The 19996-nt window shown below is 46.9% G+C and overlaps 1 protein-coding gene across 1 annotated transcript; it reads right to left on the bottom strand.

Moving 5' to 3' along the window:
* Positions 1–333: 333 nt before the first annotated feature.
* Positions 334–8644, bottom strand: LOC138369982 (uncharacterized). The gene is made up of 2 exons (XM_069333744.1): positions 8611–8644; positions 334–908 (listed from the first exon to the last, which is right to left on the bottom strand). Exons 1-2 carry the CDS (start codon positions 8642–8644, stop codon positions 334–336), a joined length of 609 nt encoding a protein of 202 aa, XP_069189845.1.
* Positions 8645–19996: the final 11352 nt, after the last annotated feature.

Below are 19996 nucleotides of genomic sequence, written 5' to 3'. Positions count from 1 at the left end.
CTTATAAAACAGTTTGTTTTGCTTCTAATCCCCATAGACGACTTTTTGTTGAGTCACAATGTTGCTGTTGCCTTTCTCAGATAATAGTTACATGCTCTAACCTTCTTAGCAATCGCGATCTTATAGGTATCTGTCCCTGTGTGCTTTCTTCCTATACCTTTGAGTCTCTAATTTACTTCGTATTCATTTTTTCCTTGTCCTTTGTTTACTTTTCGCGTTTAGTTTGATTCCTTCCTCTGTTTACATTCGTATTATTAGTTTTTTCTCGAAGGGAACTGCCTTGAGGTTGGTATTTATGCTGTCGTTTTCCACTTACATCTCACCTCGAATACCTTAACCTTGTATTACCTCGTCTCGTATAACTTCACCTCGAATAACTTCACCTCGTATAACTTCCCCTTGTATAACTTCACCTCGAATAACTTCACCTCGTTTAACTTCACCTCGTATAACTTCCCCTTGTATAACTTCACCTCGAATAACTTCACCTCGTATGACTTCACCTTGTATAACTTCACCTCGAATAACTTCACCTCGTTTAACTTCACCTCGTATAACTTCCCCTTGTATAACTTCACCTCGAATAACTTCACCTCGTTTAACTTCACCTCGTATAACTTCACCTCGTATAACTTCACCTTGTATAACTTCACCTTGTATAACTTCACCTTGTATAACTTCACCTCGTAAAACTTTATCTGGTATAACTTCACCTCGAATAACTTCTCCTCGTTTAACTTCACCTTGTATAACTTCACCTCGTAAAACTTTATCTTGTATAACTTCACCTCGTTTAACTTCACCTCGTATAACTTCACCTCGTATAACTTCACCTCGTATAACTTCACCTTGTATAACTTCACCTTGTATAACTTCACCTCGTATAACTTCACCTCGTAAAACTTTATCTGGTATAACTTCACCTCGTTTAACTTCACCTCATATAACTTCACCTCGTAAAATTTCATCTCGTATAACTTCCCCTCGTATAACTTCAGCTCGTATAACTTCACCTCTTGTAACTTCACCTCATAAAACTTCATCTCGTATAACTTCACCTCGTATAACTTCATCTCGTATTACTTCCCCTCGTATAACTTCAGCTCGTATAACTTCAGCTCGTATAATTTCACCTCGTATAACTTCACCTCGTATAACTTCCCCTCATATAACTTCACCTCGTATAATATTTCATCTCGAATAACTTCGAGATGAAGTTATTCGAGAGGAAACTTAACCTCATATAATTTAACCTCCTAAGTTGGATTAGGGCATGGCTATACCACAGGAAAGAAAGAGTTAGTATCAACGGGCTTAAGTCAGAGTGGGAAAATGTTGTAAGTGGAGTGCCTCAAGACTCTGTCTTGGGATCTCTGTTATTCATAATATATATAAATGATTTAGATAAAGGTTTGAGCAGCAATATTTGCAAATTTGCCGATGATACAAAAATCGGGAGTGAAATAAACACGGAAAAAGACTCACGATCAATTCATGACGATCTAAATAGGGTTTTGAAATGGTCAAAAGATTGGCAGATGCAGTTTAATGCTGACAAATGTAAGGTTTTGAGGCTAGGTAGTGATGATAGAGTTACAAGATACTTGCTGGATGGTGTTGAGATTGTGAAGTCGGATTGCAAAAGGGACCTGGGAGTTATGATTAAAAAGAATTTAAAGCAAAAATATCAATGCATAAATGTTCTTAATAAGGCAAATCGGACACTGGGATTTATTTATTAAAGCATTAGTAATAAAACCCCTGGTGTTGTTCTTCAGCTGTATCTTGCTCTGGTTAGGCCCCATTTAGATAATGCAGTTCAGTTTTGTTCGCTGCACCAAAGAACGGATATAAATTCACTAGAACACGTCCAGTGTAGGATGACAAAGTTAGTGTTCTCAATTAGAAACCTGTCATATGAAGAAAGATTGACAAATCTTAAATTACATTCTTTAGAAAGGCAAAGAATTAGGGGAGACATGATAGCGGTGTTGAAGTGGATGAATGGACATAACAAAGGGGGACATTAATAGGGTATTAAAAGTATCAGCACATCAGAACATATTTCGTGTTCTCTCTCTCTAACACAAGAGAGAACACGAAACAATTGGTATATATTGGATAAGCTTAGATTTGGGAAAGACCTTGGTAAATACCAGTTCGATAACAGAGTTGTTGATTTGTGGAACCAATTACCGCGTAACGTAATAGAGGTAGGATCCCTTGATTGACCAAACCACACACTAGGAATTGAAGAGACGACGACATCTCAATCCGTCCTGGACCATTATCAAGTCGATTATGATAATGGGCTCGATAATACTTTATAATGGTCATGGTTCCCAATAGACTTGATAAAGGTTTAGGACTGACCGAAACGTCGTCGTCTCCTCAATTTCTAGTGTGTGGTTTGGTCAACATTGTTCAGCCACGTTATTGTGACTCATCATCTGCATCTGGTTAGACATATATATGAATGATATTGGGAGGTTATAAATAGGAACTGCCTTGTATGGGCCAATAGGACTTCTGAAGTTACATTTATCCTTATGGTCTTCTTCTTATATAACTTAGCCTCATATAACTTCACCTCAAGAACTCACCTTACCTCTCGCCTCACCTACTGTCTTACCTGCTTATGGACGCTACCCGTCTCTTCCCTCAGATTCAACTTGATTATGGTCCATGACGGAGCGAATCGTCTTCACTTTGATTTTCAAAATAAGTGTTGGATTATTTGCATTCAAAATATAATCAACAATAACCTTATAAATATGTTATCTTTGTTAGAGTCCAAACAGAGTTGTGTTTTTCATGTGCAAATGAAATTGGTACATGAAAATCAATGCTGGAAACATTTATATATTTATATTGTTTACATACTTTCATAAATATAACCAAAATTTGCTTACAGTGAAATTTTGTTCAAACTAAGATATTCATAAATTTGTACACGGTTATAGTCGAGTTAATTTATACCTTCTCAGTGGGAAAACTTACAACAGTACTGGAGTGCTTGAATTAAGTAAGTACTCAATATATATGTAAATAATTTGTTCACGTAATTTAACCTTTTCAAGTAACGTAGTAACTTCTGCAGTCAACGTCAACATTAAATTGTCAGTGTAAATTTTAGTCAAATTTCGTTTTTATATAAATAAATAGTAGTATCTTGTAAAATAAAATTGTGTATGATCGCTCAGAGCATCGCACCTCCACAGGTGACGACACCGCTAGTTAACTACCTTGCTGGCATTTAACGCGATCACTGTATACTGAGCGTCTAGACTAGATAGTCTCAGCTACTGTATACCGAGCTACTAGACTAGATAGTCTCAGCTACTGTATACCGAGCTACTAGACTAGATAGTCTCAGCCACTGTATACTGAGCGACTAGACTAGATAGTCTAAGCCACTGTATACTGAGCGTCTAGACACTAGATAGTCTTAGCCACTGTATACTGAGCGTCTAGACTAGATAGTCTCAGCCACTGTATACTGAGCGTCTAGACTAGATAGTCTCAGCCTCTGTATTATGAGCGTGTAGAGTTGATAGTCCCAGTAGTAGCACAAGCTCTGACTTTAAGTCGCTCCGGAGCTCAATTCACATCTACCTCCTGATGACACAGGCCGGACACTCTTATGGACACCATTGCGAGTTATGGTGTTAGGTAAAGTACGTTGTAGTCTTTTGCTTTTATTACCTTATTGCATTAGTGTCCAGGTCATTGAGTTGAAATCAGTGTTAACATTTTTGTTAATTCATTATTTCAAGTGTGCACAGTTATATTGCAGATAATAAAGTCACTTTTATTTCTTTTATTAAATTAACTTATATTTGTAAACGTGTTTGTTTACTTTACTCTTGTTCCTCATAGTCACATTGTAAAGACCATGCGCGGTGTTTCCTTTATTCTGGATGAGTATACCAACAGCCTGGTATAACCTCAGCACCTAACTTCACGTAACATTATTAAAAACGTAATTTTCGGATGTAACCTACATTCATTCTCAAGACACGGTATACAATGTTCTCATTGTATATATGTATATTTAATTGTATGTATGTTTACAGCACATTGTATGGAGTACAATATCTTGTACTGTATATAAATTCTAGATACAGTATATTGAGAAAGGATGTAGGTTACATCCGAAAATTTGTTTTTGTAATACACTTACACAGATTGGGTCTTTTTGAAGTCTAAACCACTCACCAGAAGATGAGGAGACGACGACTTTCGACAGTCGACTTGATAATGGTCCAGGACGGACCGAAGCGTCGTCGTCCCCTTAGTTTCTCTCAACCACTTGGGGTGGACGGTAGGCTGACGGTCTCGCTTCAAGTAAGACGGCGTTCAATCCCCCCCGACCGTCCAAATGGTTGGGCATCATTCCTTTCCTCCACCCCAACACAAATCCTTATCTTGATCCCATCCAAGTGCTTTATAATCGTAATGGCTTGACGCATTCCCCTTAGAATTTCCTCTTTCCTTATCTTCAGGTGTGTGGTTTGGTCATCATGTCTTCAGCCACGTTATTGTGACTCATCGTCTGCATATTGGCAGATGCAGATGTCTGCATCTTTCCTTCACTTTTACAGTATTTGCTTAAGATTTACCTGCATGATGGGTTTCTGGGAGTTCTTCTACTTACCAAGCCCGGCCTGACTTGTGATAACTTGGTCCAACAGGCTGTTGCTTGGAGCGGTCCGCAGGCCCATATATACACCACAGCCCGGTTGGTCCGGCACCATTTGAAGATGTCCACTCTTGAAGATGTCCACTCTTGAAGATGTCCACTCTTGAAGATGTCCACGGTTGTTCCGGCAATTTTTTCAACATATTATAACAATTTATTTATAATTTATTAAGACACAGTCACATATACAGGCTATGTTTAGTTGATCATTTTTATATTTTGAAATACTCTTTATTTAAATTTCTAAAAGAGTTGAAACAGACTTGTCGAATAAAGTAAATAAGGCAATGTTTAAATTCTTTAACCAAAAACTATATAATTGGACGATATATGGACCGTTTTGAATGCAATATCGTTGAGAATATACAGCAAAATCATCTGAATTCTGTAATTTTGAAAGCGGGATAACTTCAGAATTACATCTTCACAGTTGGAATATAACTCCATTTTTTTAAAGTTTGGAATGAGCAGTAATCATTTAAATTAATACAAATATCGTTCATAAGATTATGGGATGTATAAAAAAATAATTTATTAAATTAGATTTTTTTCTTCAATTTTCGATTGTGTCAGCCACCTAATCCAAATTAACGTATTGTTTTGGTGTAAATAGTTTGTGCAGTTTTCATTGGCAGAGAAATTTCCTGGTCGTGGCTCGGTGTGTGTACTTACTATTTATATTTAATATGTTTGCCGGTAAAATCGTGCTATTAGCTCTAGGACCCCGCCTTTCTAGCCGATCTAGTTTTTCTCTACTATATTTACTATATGTATATCTCTGTAGCACACACACACACCTTACCTTAGGAAGCGGTCCACAACAGTTGTCTAACTCCCGGTATCTATTTATTACTAGGTGAACAGTGCATCGGGAGAAAGAAAGTCCCGATTTGTTTATGCTTCGGTCACGAATCGAACCCCGGCCCTTAGGATTAGGACTCCACTCCATTAGCTGTCCACTCAGCCGCGAGGGTCATTCATTGTGTATTGAGGGGGGGGGGGAGAGGTATAGCGGGTATGTATGTGTGTTTGTATGAATCATCTGTCAGTATCTATGTGCTATATGAACTCGTTTGTATGTCAGTATCTATGTGCTATATGAACTCGTTTGTATTAAAGTTTAGAAAGTACACTGTACAGACATGTATCCGCTAAGACTAGCGGTGTTTATATGTTATTCCTGTGTGTCCCGGTAAACGAAAAAGTGAGAGAAGGGAGAAGAATTAAAGAGAAAAGAAAGAAAACTCGTTTATCTCCTGCCCGACATTCTCTCGAGGCCTTCCCCAGCCACAAGCGCGACACTACCCAGCTTATTTCTGATCTCCTTGGCAGCTTCGAAATTCCAAAAGAACATGAGAAGTACGATTCTGAGACTATCGCCCCTCGAGTCCGTTTAATCTGATTTCCACGAACACTTTTCGTCAAAATTATTGAGAAGGACTGGATGATTAACACAGCAGACGGAGGGGTCAGAGAGTCCCACTAGGAAGCCTCCTAGTCAGTGTTTCTGGAATTTTAAGGCTGAGTATGAGAGCGAACTCACAAGGATATCGTAAACTGACTTGGCATATCTATCTGAATCAGAATTTGCCTCTGGTGAAGCCACGAGGGATTAAAAATATATTATAAAATTAAAAATAAATCGTTAGGACTAACTTCTTGTTTGATCTTCGTAGCGACTGGTAAAAAATGTATCAAGAATCCTTGGTTAGGTTCCGCCACCTTAAGCTTCCTGTCTCTCTGGCCTGGGTCATCCGGAAGAGCCGTGGATGTCAATAACACTACACGAGAAGGAGTCAGTGAAGGAGGCTGAAGAGAATGGGAAAGAGCTCTCGTCGGGGGACTCGGAAGTCTTTCATATGTTACTCCTTCACGCTTCTCAGTGAGTAATACGAGCCAAGAGGAGAAATAATTGGATGCCAGCCGATGAGAGGGAACTCTTGACTTCAATCTTTCAAAGTTGAGCACCGGAGAAGTGGGGATGGGAATGGAATTATTTCCAGTAAAGCGTGTTTCCTCTGTCTCTTAAGACCACTACATCCCAGCACTCTGCCCTTCTCTGGGCAGGCTTGAGTCTGAGGTCGTGTGGGAATCTGCCAGATTGGGGGGGGGGAGAGAGCGAGAGAGAGAGAGAGAGAGAGAGAGAGAGAGAGAGAGAGAGAGAGAGAGAGAGAGAGAGAGAGAGAGAGAGAGAGAGAGAGAGAGAGAGAGAGAGAGAGAGAGAGAGAGAGAGAGAGAGAGAGAGAGAGAGAGAGAGAGAGAGAGAGAGAGAGAGAGAGAGAGAGAGAGCTCTCATAGGTCTCTTACATCAAGGAAGAGAGAGTTCGTAGTCTATAAATGTTTGCTATATTGAAGGTGTTTAACAATGGGCCATTACGACAATATAGCACAAGGTGGTTGAAAGGTCAGATGATGCGGAGGGGAAGTGATGAAAAGGGAAGATGATGGGATGTTGGTGTGGAAGGGAGATGGGGAGGGAAAATAATCGGGATGGGAAGATATAAGGGATGGAAAGTGATGGAGAGTGAGTTTTGAGAAGGGAAGGTATTAATGTGAGTTGGTGATGGAAACGAAAAGCTTTGGGTAAAGGTGTTAGGAATAGGGAAGGATGGTGTATGGGTAGGCAGGAAGAAAAGAGGTAAGAAATGGGACAGGAGGATGGAATAGATTGAGAGAGTAATCGCGGTATCCATGAGAGAAAGATTACCTACACGGAAAACCGTTATCACAAAGTTTATCTCACCAACCAAGTAACGTGGTGATGGTGAGTTCCATCACCATGTAACTCGTTTAGTACGTTCCTCTGTTCCCTAGTGAACCTGGCGTCAGTCGAGTCCCGCTAGTTGCTATATCCTCCATTAGCGTAAGTCCTCCTGTTCAACTGAACCTCTACCCAACTCAATCATTCTTCTCCATCTCCTGCAAGAGTACTTCCATTCTGGCTCCTTCCATTTTTCCTCTCTGTTAATGCCCCAAGCTCATGTCCTTTCTCCTGCCTGGTTACCTTGTCCCCCAAAGCCCCCAGAAAATTGTATAATAACATTTATGTCAAGTAATTTTTTTCCATTAACAATTCAACAGAAATTGTTGAAGGAAATTGGATCTTTCATTTAAAATAATTATCCTCGTCATATTCTCCTTTATTCCTCTTCTCATTCTCTTGTCTACCTTATGATCCACCTTCTTATGATTTTCCTTCTTCTTTCTCTTACATCAAGGTAGACGTGAACAGGAATTCTGAGTTACCTGTTAACTTCCTTCGCTATTGAGCTCAAAATAAATTGCCACTTAGAGTTGTCAGCAGCAGCATGAAAATGTGAGTGTGACGTGACAAAGAGAGAGAGAGAGAGAGAGAGAGAGAGAGAGAGAGAGAGAGAGAGAGAGAGAGAGAGAGAGAGAGAGAGAGAGAGAGAGAGAGAGAGAGAGAGAGAGGCAGAGAGAGAGAGAGAGAGAGAGAGAGAGAGAGAGAGGCAGAGAGAGAGAGGCAGAGAGAGAGAGAGAGAGAGAGAGAGAGAGAGAGAGAGAGAGAGAGAGAGAGAGAGAGAGAGAGAGAGAGAGAGAGAGAGAGAGAGAGAGAGAGAGAGAGAGAGAGAGAGAGAGAGAGAGAGAGGCAGAGAGAGAGAGAGGCAGAGAGAGAGAGAGAGAGAGACAGAGAGAGAGAGGCAGAGAGAGAGAGGCAGAGAGAGAGAGAGAGAGAGAGAGAGAGAGAGAGAGAGAGAGAGAGAGAGAGAGAGAGAGAGAGAGAGAGAGAGAGAGAGAGAGAGAGAGAGAGTGTAAATGAAAGTTAACAAAAAATTGATGAGACATATGGTTAAAAAACACTGTTCTTGCCATTTGGCAGTACAACTGTTGCATCTGCTCCAGCGTGTTTGGTGATTGGTGAGTGTATCACTGAGCTACGGGCTTACCATAGCCCGTGCTACTTGGAACTTTTTGTTCCATGTAGCGAATCTTAAACAGCAACAACAACATATCACTAAATATTATTATTATTATTTATTTATTTATTTATACACAAGAAAGTACATTGGGGGTTAAGAGAGAACATAGAAATGAAGTTCATTTTACTTTCTTGTAAAGTCACTAGCACGCATAGCGTTTCGGGCAAAATGAAGTAAAGCGTTTCAAGAGACGAAGCGTTTATTATGAGTAAACGCTTTTATTAAACAGGTATTTCAAGAAACTTGAAGCATATGAAACACTAATAGTTACTACTATCTCTCAATATTTATATACAAAATTAGAAACAAAAAATACTCCAACAACTCAGTATTAAAGACACGTCACCTAGTGACAATTTAAAATAAAAAGTCATTAAGTGACGTGCACAATTTTATGGGGCCTTTTTAGGTATATTCAAATTTTAAATTAAACTATACATAGTAATTTTTTAAATTTTTTACCAAATGAAAAGGAATATAAGAATTATAAAGAAGATTATTTTTGAAACCTTATAATTATTGATTTTTTGTCGGGTTAAAATCAAAGGCGTTAAATCTATTTGAAGCATATTCAAATATTATTTACAGTGTTGAACCTATGATGAAGAACTTTCCAAAACATTTATCTTCATGCTTCTGCACAACGATGAAAATCTGCTCTGAGCTCCTTGATCTCTAATCTGTTCAACCCAAAATAGTCTAACAAATTTCAGTCCTCTGTAAATATTCTGGGTACATCCCAGAGAGCTTTGCATCAGGTAGTATCTTGAGACAATGAGAGCTAAAGAGCCCACAAGGTTCTCCTCCCGCACGCGGTAATAAGCTCCAGGGAAGTCAATATTCCCTGCCCCGGAACATTTTCTCACGCCCCCTCTGGAATTATCATCTCATAAATATGTAGCGAGGGATTTATTCGGGGCTGCAAGACGGTAAGTGAAGGCTGTGGAAGATACAATCCCTCGGCTGCTTGGCGTTATAGAAGATCGTAACGCACATGGGGGGGGGGGTGAGGAAAAAACTGAAGTCTTGAAAGTTGTCTTGTCTGTCCGACGATAAAAGCGTTTGAGCACGATAATTTTAACCTACTGGGTTAAACGAGGCCGAAAAAAGGTTGTTTCTTGTGTATGAAGGAAAATCCTAAAAAAAAAGAGATTTTCTGCACTGAAAAGAACTTTCCTGCAAAATTACTCCTTAAATCATATTTTGATGGGCTGAGTAAAAACAACGAGTTCTTTACCTTATGTCTCGGGATATGATATATTGATTTGTGTTTCTTTCTAAGTATCTGGTCTTTGTTTCTACTAACATGTATATGTTTATGCAACCCGTCCTCACACTAGGCTGGTTAAAGCAGCGGTCGTCCTCCCCAGACGCATTCATCAATGTTAACGTTGGTTTCTTCTCATATATAAATTAATATTATTATAATTAAACATTATCTATATAATTAGGCGTAGGTTAGGTATTTAGGTTCTGTTGGCGATTATTTGTATTTGCAACCCGTCCTCGACTTAAGTCCATTACATCCAGCGGTCGACCCCACAGACGCATTCATAAAATTTAAGATGCTGTTCATTCAAAACAAGAATTTTCTCAAATATAAATTAATATTATATTATATTACCATACTGTACATATTTATTCACTGGTTAGGTTAGGTTAGGTTAGGTTAGGTTAGGTTAGGTATTTAGATGCAGGCGATGAGTCACAATAACGTGGTTGAAGTATGTTGACCAGACCACACACTAGAAGGTGAAGGGACGACGACGTTTCGGTCCGTCCTGGACCATTCTCAAGTCGATTGTGATGAGGACAGGTAGGGACAGGCATTAAATAGGCAAGAGAGAGCTGAGGAGGAAAGTCAAGTGTAGGGAATAGTAGTAATGAGAACTGCAGCAGGCCTATTGGCCCATACGAGGCAGCTCCTATTATAACCACCGAACGAGATAGTAATAGGAATAAGAAGAGGATAGCAAGGGAGCGTAGAAGACAATGAACAGAAAAAGGGAGAAGAGAGAAAGAAAGGGAAAGAGAAAGAAAGTAATGGAAGGAGGAAAGCTTATGTTAAGTCACGTTTGTTAGAAAGATTAGAGCATTTGAGTATATACTGTGAAAGGGAAGAGTCGACAGCAACAAAGCCAGGACTCAAGTTCATGTTGGGTACATTGTTAATAAGAGCCGATTCTACAAGACGGCGTCTGTGTAGAGTAGAGGCAGGAAAGATTATTTTGGAGGAAGACCAATCAATGGGATAATTAGAATCCCTCACATGGCAGAAGAGAGCATTGTTAGTGTCTGCAGACTTAACTCTTCTCTTGTGTTCTTTAAGTCTGTCATTCAGTGTACGGCCAGTTTCGCCAAAGTATTGGAGAGGACAAGATGAACAGGAAATAGAGTAGACACCAGCAGCATTAGAAGCAGGAGGAGCAGTGTGAACTAGATTGCTACGAAGTGTGTTAGTTTGTCGAAAGGCGAGTTTAATGTCAAGAGGACGAAAGGTATTGGTAAAAGTTTTGAGTTCAGATATGAAGGGAAGGCATAGTACAGTGCTACTAGTGTTGGAAGCAGGTTTAGGATGAAAGAAATTTCGTTTAGGTATTTAGGTTCTGTTAGTGATTATTTGTATTTGTAGTACGTGGGTGAAGCATTAACAGCGTTGTGGTTCGAACAAAATTCCTAAGTGAAGCACTTGTTCCGGAAGTGTTCGGACGTCATCAATTGCGAGTCGTGTGTAAACCGTTTTTCATTCATAAACAGGGGGTTTGGCGGATGCATGGAATGGACTTCGGGTCATTGTTTACAGGATGGGTTGCATGCTGTCCTCTAAACCAAGACCCAAAGTCCCTTCCATGCACTCTCTCCCAACGAAATAAGTAAAGAATGACACATAAGTTACTTGCAGTTCGTGCGCTACATATTAGCCCAAGAACTATGTAGGCACAGGAAAATATCCTGCACTTACATAAGAAATATTGATTAAGATTGCAAATTACATTTTTTAAATACTCCGAGAGAGGATTAAAGCAAAGAACAAAACATATGAATAAATCATTAAATAATTATTAAATAATTTCAAATAAATATTTTTGTAGATTAAAATTCAGACACAAAATTAATGCTACTCAAAATTAATGTTATTTAATGAATAGTGGAATAATCTAAGAGGGACAGTTCAATAGTCTCTTGACACCCACTCCCGCCACAACAGTCTCCTTCAACGGTTACATTGGTGAATAAAAGACTTTCATTTAATGTGGTGTCTGTGTACAGTGTAAGGGGACCCCGGGACCTCCAAGCCCGCTGAACTGGCTTAGTAACAGACAGATGACTGTGAGGGGGGACTCAGGGAGGGAAGAAAGGTGTCAACGATGCATCTAATTCATTTGCTCCACCAGAAAGACAACAGAATTTAAGGCAATTTCATTTTAGCTTCAAGATATCGAATATTCTCTGTTTGATTGTACTTTTGTGGCTCTGGTAGTTATACAATTAATGGGGAACGTATACGATTGTGTGTGATTTTAGGAGCAATAAGTGTGAGGACAGGTTAATGCAGGAGTAGCGCCACCCCCAGCCGTCACCCACACCACCCCCAGCCGTCACCAACACCACTCCCAGCCGTCACCAACACCACCCCAGCCGTCACCAACACCACCCCCAGCCGTCACCAACACCACTCCCAGCTGTCACCAACACCATCCCCAGCCGTCACCAACACCACCCCCAGCCGTCACCAACACCATCCCCAGCCGTCACCAACACCATCCCCAGCCGTCACCAACACCACCCCCAGCCGTCACCAACAACACCCCCAGCCGTCACCAACACCACTCCCAGCTGTCACCAACACCATCCCCAGCCGTCACCAACACCACCCCCAGCCGTCACCAACACCATCCCCAGCCGTCACCAACACCATCCCCAGCCGTCACCAACACCACCCCCAGCCGTCACCAACAACACCCCCAGCCGTCACCAACAACACCCCAGCCGTCACCAACAACACCCCAGCCGTCACTAACACCACCCCCAGCCGTCACCAACACCACTCCCAGCTGTCACCAACACCATCCCCAGCCGTCACCAACACCACCCCCAGCCGTCACCAACACCACCCCCAGCCGTCACCAACACCATCCCCAGCCGTCACCAACACCACCCCAGCCGTCACCAACACCACCCCCAGCCGTCACCAACACCATCCCCAGCCGTCACCAACACCATCCCCAGCCGTCACCAACAACACCCCCAGCTGTCACCAACACCACCCCCAGCCGTCACCAACAACACCCCCAGCTGTCACCAACACCACCCCCAGCCGTCACCAACAACACCCCAAGCCGTCACCAACACCACCCCCAGCTGTCACCAACAACACCCCCAGCCGTCACCAACAACACCCCCAGCCGTCACCAACAACACCCCAAGCCGTCACCAACACCACCCACAACCGTCACCAACAACACCACAAGCCGTCACCAACACCACCCCCAGCCGTCACCAACAACACCCCCAGCCGTCAACAACACCACCCCCAGCCGTCACCAACACCACTCCCAGCCGTCACCAACACCACCCCCAGCCGTCACCAACACCATCCCCAGCCGTCACTAACAACACCCCCAGCCGTCAACAACACCACCCCCAGCCGTCACCAACACCACTCCCAGCCGTCACCAACACCACCCCCAGCCGTCACCAACACCACCCCCAGCCGTCACTAACACCCTCCACAGCCGTCACCAACACCACCCCCAGCCGTCACCAACAACACCCCCAGCCGTCACCAACACCACCCCCAGCCGTCACCAACACCACCCCCAGCCGTCACCAACACCACCCCCAGCCGTCACCAGCACCATCCCCAGCCGTCACTAACACCACCCCCAGCCGTCACCAACAACACCCCCAGCCGTCACCAACAACACCCCCAGCCGTCACCAACACCCTCCACAGCCGTCACCAACACCACCCCCAGCCGTCACCAACACCACCCCCAGCCGTCACCAACAACACCCCCAGCCGTCACCAACAACACCCCAGCCGTCACCAACAACACCCCAGCCGTCACTAACACCATCCCCAGCCGTCACCAACACCACTCCCAGCTGTCACCAACACCATCCCCAGCCGTCACCAACACCACCCCCAGCCGTCACCAACACCATCCCCAGCCGTCACCAACACCATCCCCAGCCGTCACCAACACCACCCCCAGCCGTCACCAACAACACCCCCAGCCGTCACCAACAACACCCCAGCCGTCACCAACAACACCCCAGCCGTCACTAACACCACCCCCAGCCGTCACCAACACCACTCCCAGCCGTCACCAACAACACCCCAGCCGTCACCAACAACACCCCAGCCGTCACCAACAACACCCCCAGCCGTCACCAACACCACTCCCAGCTGTCACCAACACCATCCCCAGCCGTCACCAACACCACCCCCAGCCGTCACCAACACCATCCCCAGCCGTCACCAACACCATCCCCAGCCGTCACCAACACCACCCCCAGCCGTCACCAACAACACCCCCAGCCGTCACCAACAACACCCCAGCCGTCACCAACAACACCCCAGCCGTCACTAACACCACCCCCAGCCGTCACCAACACCACTCCCAGCTGTCACCAACACCATCCCCAGCCGTCACCAACACCACCCCCAGCCGTCACCAACACCACCCCCAGCCGTCACCAACACCATCCCCAGCCGTCACCAACACCACCCCAGCCGTCACCAACACCACCCCCAGCCGTCACCAACACCATCCCCAGCCGTCACCAACACCATCCCCAGCCGTCACCAACAACACCCCCAGCTGTCACCAACACCACCCCCAGCCGTCACCAACAACACCCCCAGCCGTCACCAACACCACCCCCAGCCGTCACCAACAACACCCCAAGCCGTCACCAACACCACCCCCAGCTGTCACCAACAACACCCCCAGCCGTCACCAACAACACCCCCAGCCGTCACCAACAACACCCCAAGCCGTCACCAACACCACCCACAACCGTCACCAACAACACCCCAAGCCGTCACCAACACCACCCCCAGCCGTCACCAACAACACCCCCAGCCGTCAACAACACCACCCCCAGCCGTCACCAACAACACCCCCAGCCGTCACCAACACCACCCCCAGCCGTCACCAACAACACCCCCAGCCGTCAACAACACCACCCCCAGCCGTCACCAACAACACCCCCAGCCGTCACCAACACCACCCCCAGCCGTCACCAACAACACCCCAAGCCGTCACCAACACCACCCCCAGCCGTCACCAACACCACCCCCAGCCGTCACCAACAACACCCCCAGCCGTCACCAACACCACCCACAGCCGTCACCAACAGCACCCCGAGCCGTCACCAACAACACCCCCAGCCGTCACCAACACCATCCACAGCCGTAACCAACACCACCCCCAGCCGTCACCAACAACACCCCAAGCCGTCACCAACAACACCCCCAGCCGTCACCAACACCACCCACAGCCATCACCAACACCACCCCCAGCCGTCACCAACAACACCCCAAGCCGTCACCAACAACACCCCCAGCCGTCACCAACAACATCCCAGCCGTCACCAACAACACCCCCAGCCGTCACCAACACCATCCACAGCCGTCACCAACAACACCCACAGCCGTCACCAACAACACCCCAAGCCGTCACCAACAACACCCCCAGCCGTCACCAACACCACCCACAGCCGTCACCAACAACACCCCAAGCCGTCACCAACAACACCCCAAGCCGTCACCAACAACACCCCCAGCCGTCACCAACACCACCCACAGCCGTCACCAACAACACCCCAAGCCGTCACCAACACCATCCACAGCCGTCACCAACACCATTCACAGCCGTCACCAACACCATCCCCAGCCGTCACCAACACCACCCCAGCCGTCACCAACACCACCCCCAGCCGTCACCAACACCACCCCAGCCGTCACCAACACCACCCCAGCCGTCACCAAAACCACACCCAGACGTCACCAACACCACCCCCAGCCGTCACCAACACCACACCCAGACGTCACCAACATCATCACCAGCCGTCACCAACACCATCCCCAGCCGTCACCAACACCACCCCAAGCCGTCACCAACACCACCCCCAGCCGTCCCAAAACCACACCCAGACGTCACCAACACCACCCCCAGCCGTCACCAACATCATCACCAGCCGTCACCAACAACACCCCAAGCCGTCACCAACACCATCCACAGCCGTCACCAACACCATCCCCAGCCGTCACTAACACCACCTCTAGCCGTCACCAACACCATCCCCAGCCGTCACCAACACCACCCCAAGCCGTCACCAACACCACCCCCAGCCGTCACCAAAACCACACCCAAACGTCACCAACACCACCCCCAGCCGTCATCAACACCACCCCCAGCCTTCACCAACACCACCACCAGCCGTCACCAACACCACCTCTAGCCGTCACCAACACCACGCCCAGACGTCACCAGCACCACCCCCAGCCGTCACCAACACCACCCCCAGCCTTCACCAACACTACCACCAGCCGTCACCAACACCACCTCTAGCCGTCACCAACACCACCCCCAGCCTTCACCAACACCACCCCCAGCCGTCACCAGCACCACCCCCAGCAGTCACCAGCACCACCCCCAGCCGTCACCTGCACCAACCCCAGCCGTCACCAACAACAGCGTCGGACTTCAACAACACCCTCAGACGTCACCAGCATCACATATATGGCTACTCCCCTCCTCGTCTAATATATATATATATATATATATATATATATATATATATATATATATATATATATATATATATATATATATACATATATATTAGACGAGGAGGGGGAGTAGCCATATATGTTTGGGAAAATTTTAAATGTAGTCTCAAAGAGGGAGTCAAAACTGAGCCCCACAAAGAAACTATTTGGATAAAATTAAACGAAAAGGTAAAAATCTTATAATAGGAGTTATATACACGCCACCTCACTTAGACAGAATGAAAGCAAAGCATCTATGGGATGAAATATCTAGAGCATCTAGGTCAAACAGTATTTGTGTCATTGGTGACATTAATTTCAGTGGAATAAACTGGCTTAACAAAACAGAGAATAATGAAGTAGAAATTTTCTAGAATTAATTGACGATCGCTTCCTTAAGAAACACATTAAGGAACCAACGCGTGAAAATAATATTTTAGACTTAGCATTAACTAAAATGGAAACACAAATTAATAACATCGAAATAGGGCGTGAGCTAGGGGGAACAATGATCACAAAGAAATCAGCATCTATGTAGTGTGATTATTATTATTATCATTGAGGTAGGCTAGGCTATAGGCAAGGAAATAAACCATTATCACCTGTGTGGAGGCAAGGAGCTGTGAGGTGGCTACAGGTGGTGTCCACCGGGCCAGTGTGAACGCCGGACCTTTACACTACCCAGCTGACTGTGTTGCCAGACGCAGTGAGAGGAGTGCTGCCGACACCTGCTAGTTTCTAGTTTATTTACCTTGATGTTTATTGTAGTTTTCTTAGTAAACTTGTTATCTTTTACCACTGTGTTTGCATGTGTCCTCCATCTCTTTAGCATTCCATGAAAGTGATTCAGTATTTGCACCACACTATTGTTGACATGGCTGGCAATACTCTATTCGACCAATGTGTAGCATTGCTGGAATGCGGATTCTGATTACCCAGCTGGCGACCTAATCAGGTGAATTCTCAGGTGAGTGCCAGGTTCACCGGTATTATTGTGTTACGGCGGGCAAGCTCGGCGGAGGTGCTGCAGTATCGAGGGCTTGCAGGGTGAGCCGAGCTTTCTCCACTCCCCACGGGCACTAGACCGGGTCGCGGGTAGTGACTCAACCCGTGGTACGACTGGCGGGCTCCAGGGTGGTCAGTGGCACCCGAGCATAGGGGGACCGAAGACCCACGACGATAATTATAGTAACTTATAACATCGCATCTTCACTGTATGGCTATAACTCTCGCCACAACAACGCCCTGAAACAGTATGCACGAGTTACTCAGGAGCGCGTCCTGACACTTCTGCTCAGCTTGGGGGTCCTACCTTGTTACCTTACCTTGAGGTGCTTCCGGGGCTTAGTGTCCCCGCGGCCCGGTCGTCGACCAGGCCTCCTGGTTCCTGGACTGATCAACCAGGCTGTTAGACGCAGCTGCTCGAAGCCTGACGTATGAGTCACAGCCTGGTTGATCAGGTATATCAGGTATCAAAGATCAGGTCTGTTTAAGCTCTGGTGCGCTGCGGCATAACCTGTATTTCTGTCCCCCAGATTCTGGTAGCATCTAAATTTCAGCTAAATTTATTATTCGTGGGGGATAGAAGATACGTATTTATTCACAGATTTCAAGTGAATCAGGTTTTAATAAAGAGTTTTCTAGTGTTCAGGAAGAGTTACATTCACTAACGAGTTTATTAGATTCGTCGACATTGACTGACGCAATACTCTCACTGATCATTGACTGACGCAATACTCTCACTGATCATTGATTGACGCAATACTCTCACTGATCATTGACTGACGCAATACTCTCACTGATCATTGACTGACGCAATACTCTCACTGATCATTGACTGACGCAATACTCTCACTGATCATTGACTGATCCATTATTTAAGAGGAGTCTCTAGGAACATTTTTTTCGCAAAGTTAGTATTGTTAGTAATTGCCCGACATAACTACACTAATCTGGTATGTCAAGGATTAGTATTTTGGCGTCGGAAATTTGTAACACCACCACCACCCACGCGGTCACCACCACCCACGCGGTCACCACCACCACCACCCCAGCTGTCACCACCCATGCAGTCACCACCACCACTCACGCGGTCACCACAACCATCCCCGCGGTCACCACCACCACCACCCCAGCTGTCACCACCCACGCGGTCACCACCACCACCCACGCGGTCACCACCACCACCCACGTGGTCACTACCACCACCCACGTGGTCACCACCACCACCCACGCGGTCACCACCACCATCTACGCGGTCACCACCACCACCCACCCAGTCACCACCACCACCACCACCACCCACGCGGTCACCACCACCACCAACCCAGCTGTCACCACCCATGCGGTCACCACCACCATCTACGCGGTCACCACCACCACCCACCCAGTCACCACCACCACCACCACCACCCACGCGGTCACGACCACCACCCCAGCTGTCACCACCACCACCACCCCAGCTGTCACCACCACCACCACCCACGCGGTCACCACCACCACCACCCCAGCTGTCACCACCACCACCACCCACGCGGTCACCACCACCACCACCCACGCGGTCACCACCACCACCCACGTGGTCACCACCACCACCACCCCAGCTGTCACCACCACCACCACCCCCGCTGTCACCACCACCACCACCCACGCGGTCACCACCACCACCTACACGGTCACCACCACCACCACCCCAGCTGTCACCACCACCACCTACACGGTCACCACCACCACCACGCCAGCTGTCACCACCACCACCACCCACGCGGTCACCACCACCACCACCCACGCGGTCACCACCACCACCACCACCCACGCGGTCACCACCACCACCACCCCAGCTGTCACCACCATCCACCACCCCAGCTGTCACCACCACCACCACCACCCCAGCTGTCACCACCACCACCACCCACGTGGTCACCACCACCACCAACCACGTGGTCACCACCACCACCACTCCAGCTGTCACCACCACCACCACCCCAGCTGTCACCACCACCCACGCGGTCACCACCACCACCACCCCAGCTGTCACCACCACCACCACCCCAGCTGTCACCACCACCACCACCCCAGCTGTCACCACCACCACCACCCACGCGGTCACCACCACCACCTACACGGTCACCACCACCACCACCCCAACTGTCACCTCCCACGCGGTCACCACCACCACCACCCCAGCTGTCACCACCCACGCAGTCACCACCACCACCACCCCAGCTGTCACCACCCACGCGGTCACGACCACCACCCACGCGGACACCACCACCACCCACGCGGTCACCACCACCACCCACGCAGTCACCACCACCACCCACGCAGTCACCACCACCACCCCAGCTGTCACCACCCACGCGGTCACGACCACCACCCACGCGGTCACCACCACCACCCACGCGGTCACCACCACCACCCCAGCTGTCACCACCCACGCAGTCACCACCACCACCCACGCAGTCACCACCACCACCCACGCAGTCACCACGACCACCCCAGCCGTCACCACCCACGCGGTCACCACCACCACCCACGCGGTCACCACCACCACCCACGCAGTCACCACCAC

Source organism: Procambarus clarkii, chromosome 30, assembly GCF_040958095.1.
Source record: "Procambarus clarkii isolate CNS0578487 chromosome 30, FALCON_Pclarkii_2.0, whole genome shotgun sequence".
NCBI classification, from domain to species: Eukaryota; Metazoa; Arthropoda; class Malacostraca; order Decapoda; family Cambaridae; genus Procambarus; species Procambarus clarkii.
Note: the sequence above shows the minus strand (reverse complement) of the source record. Positions and strands in the feature narration are given on the sequence as shown.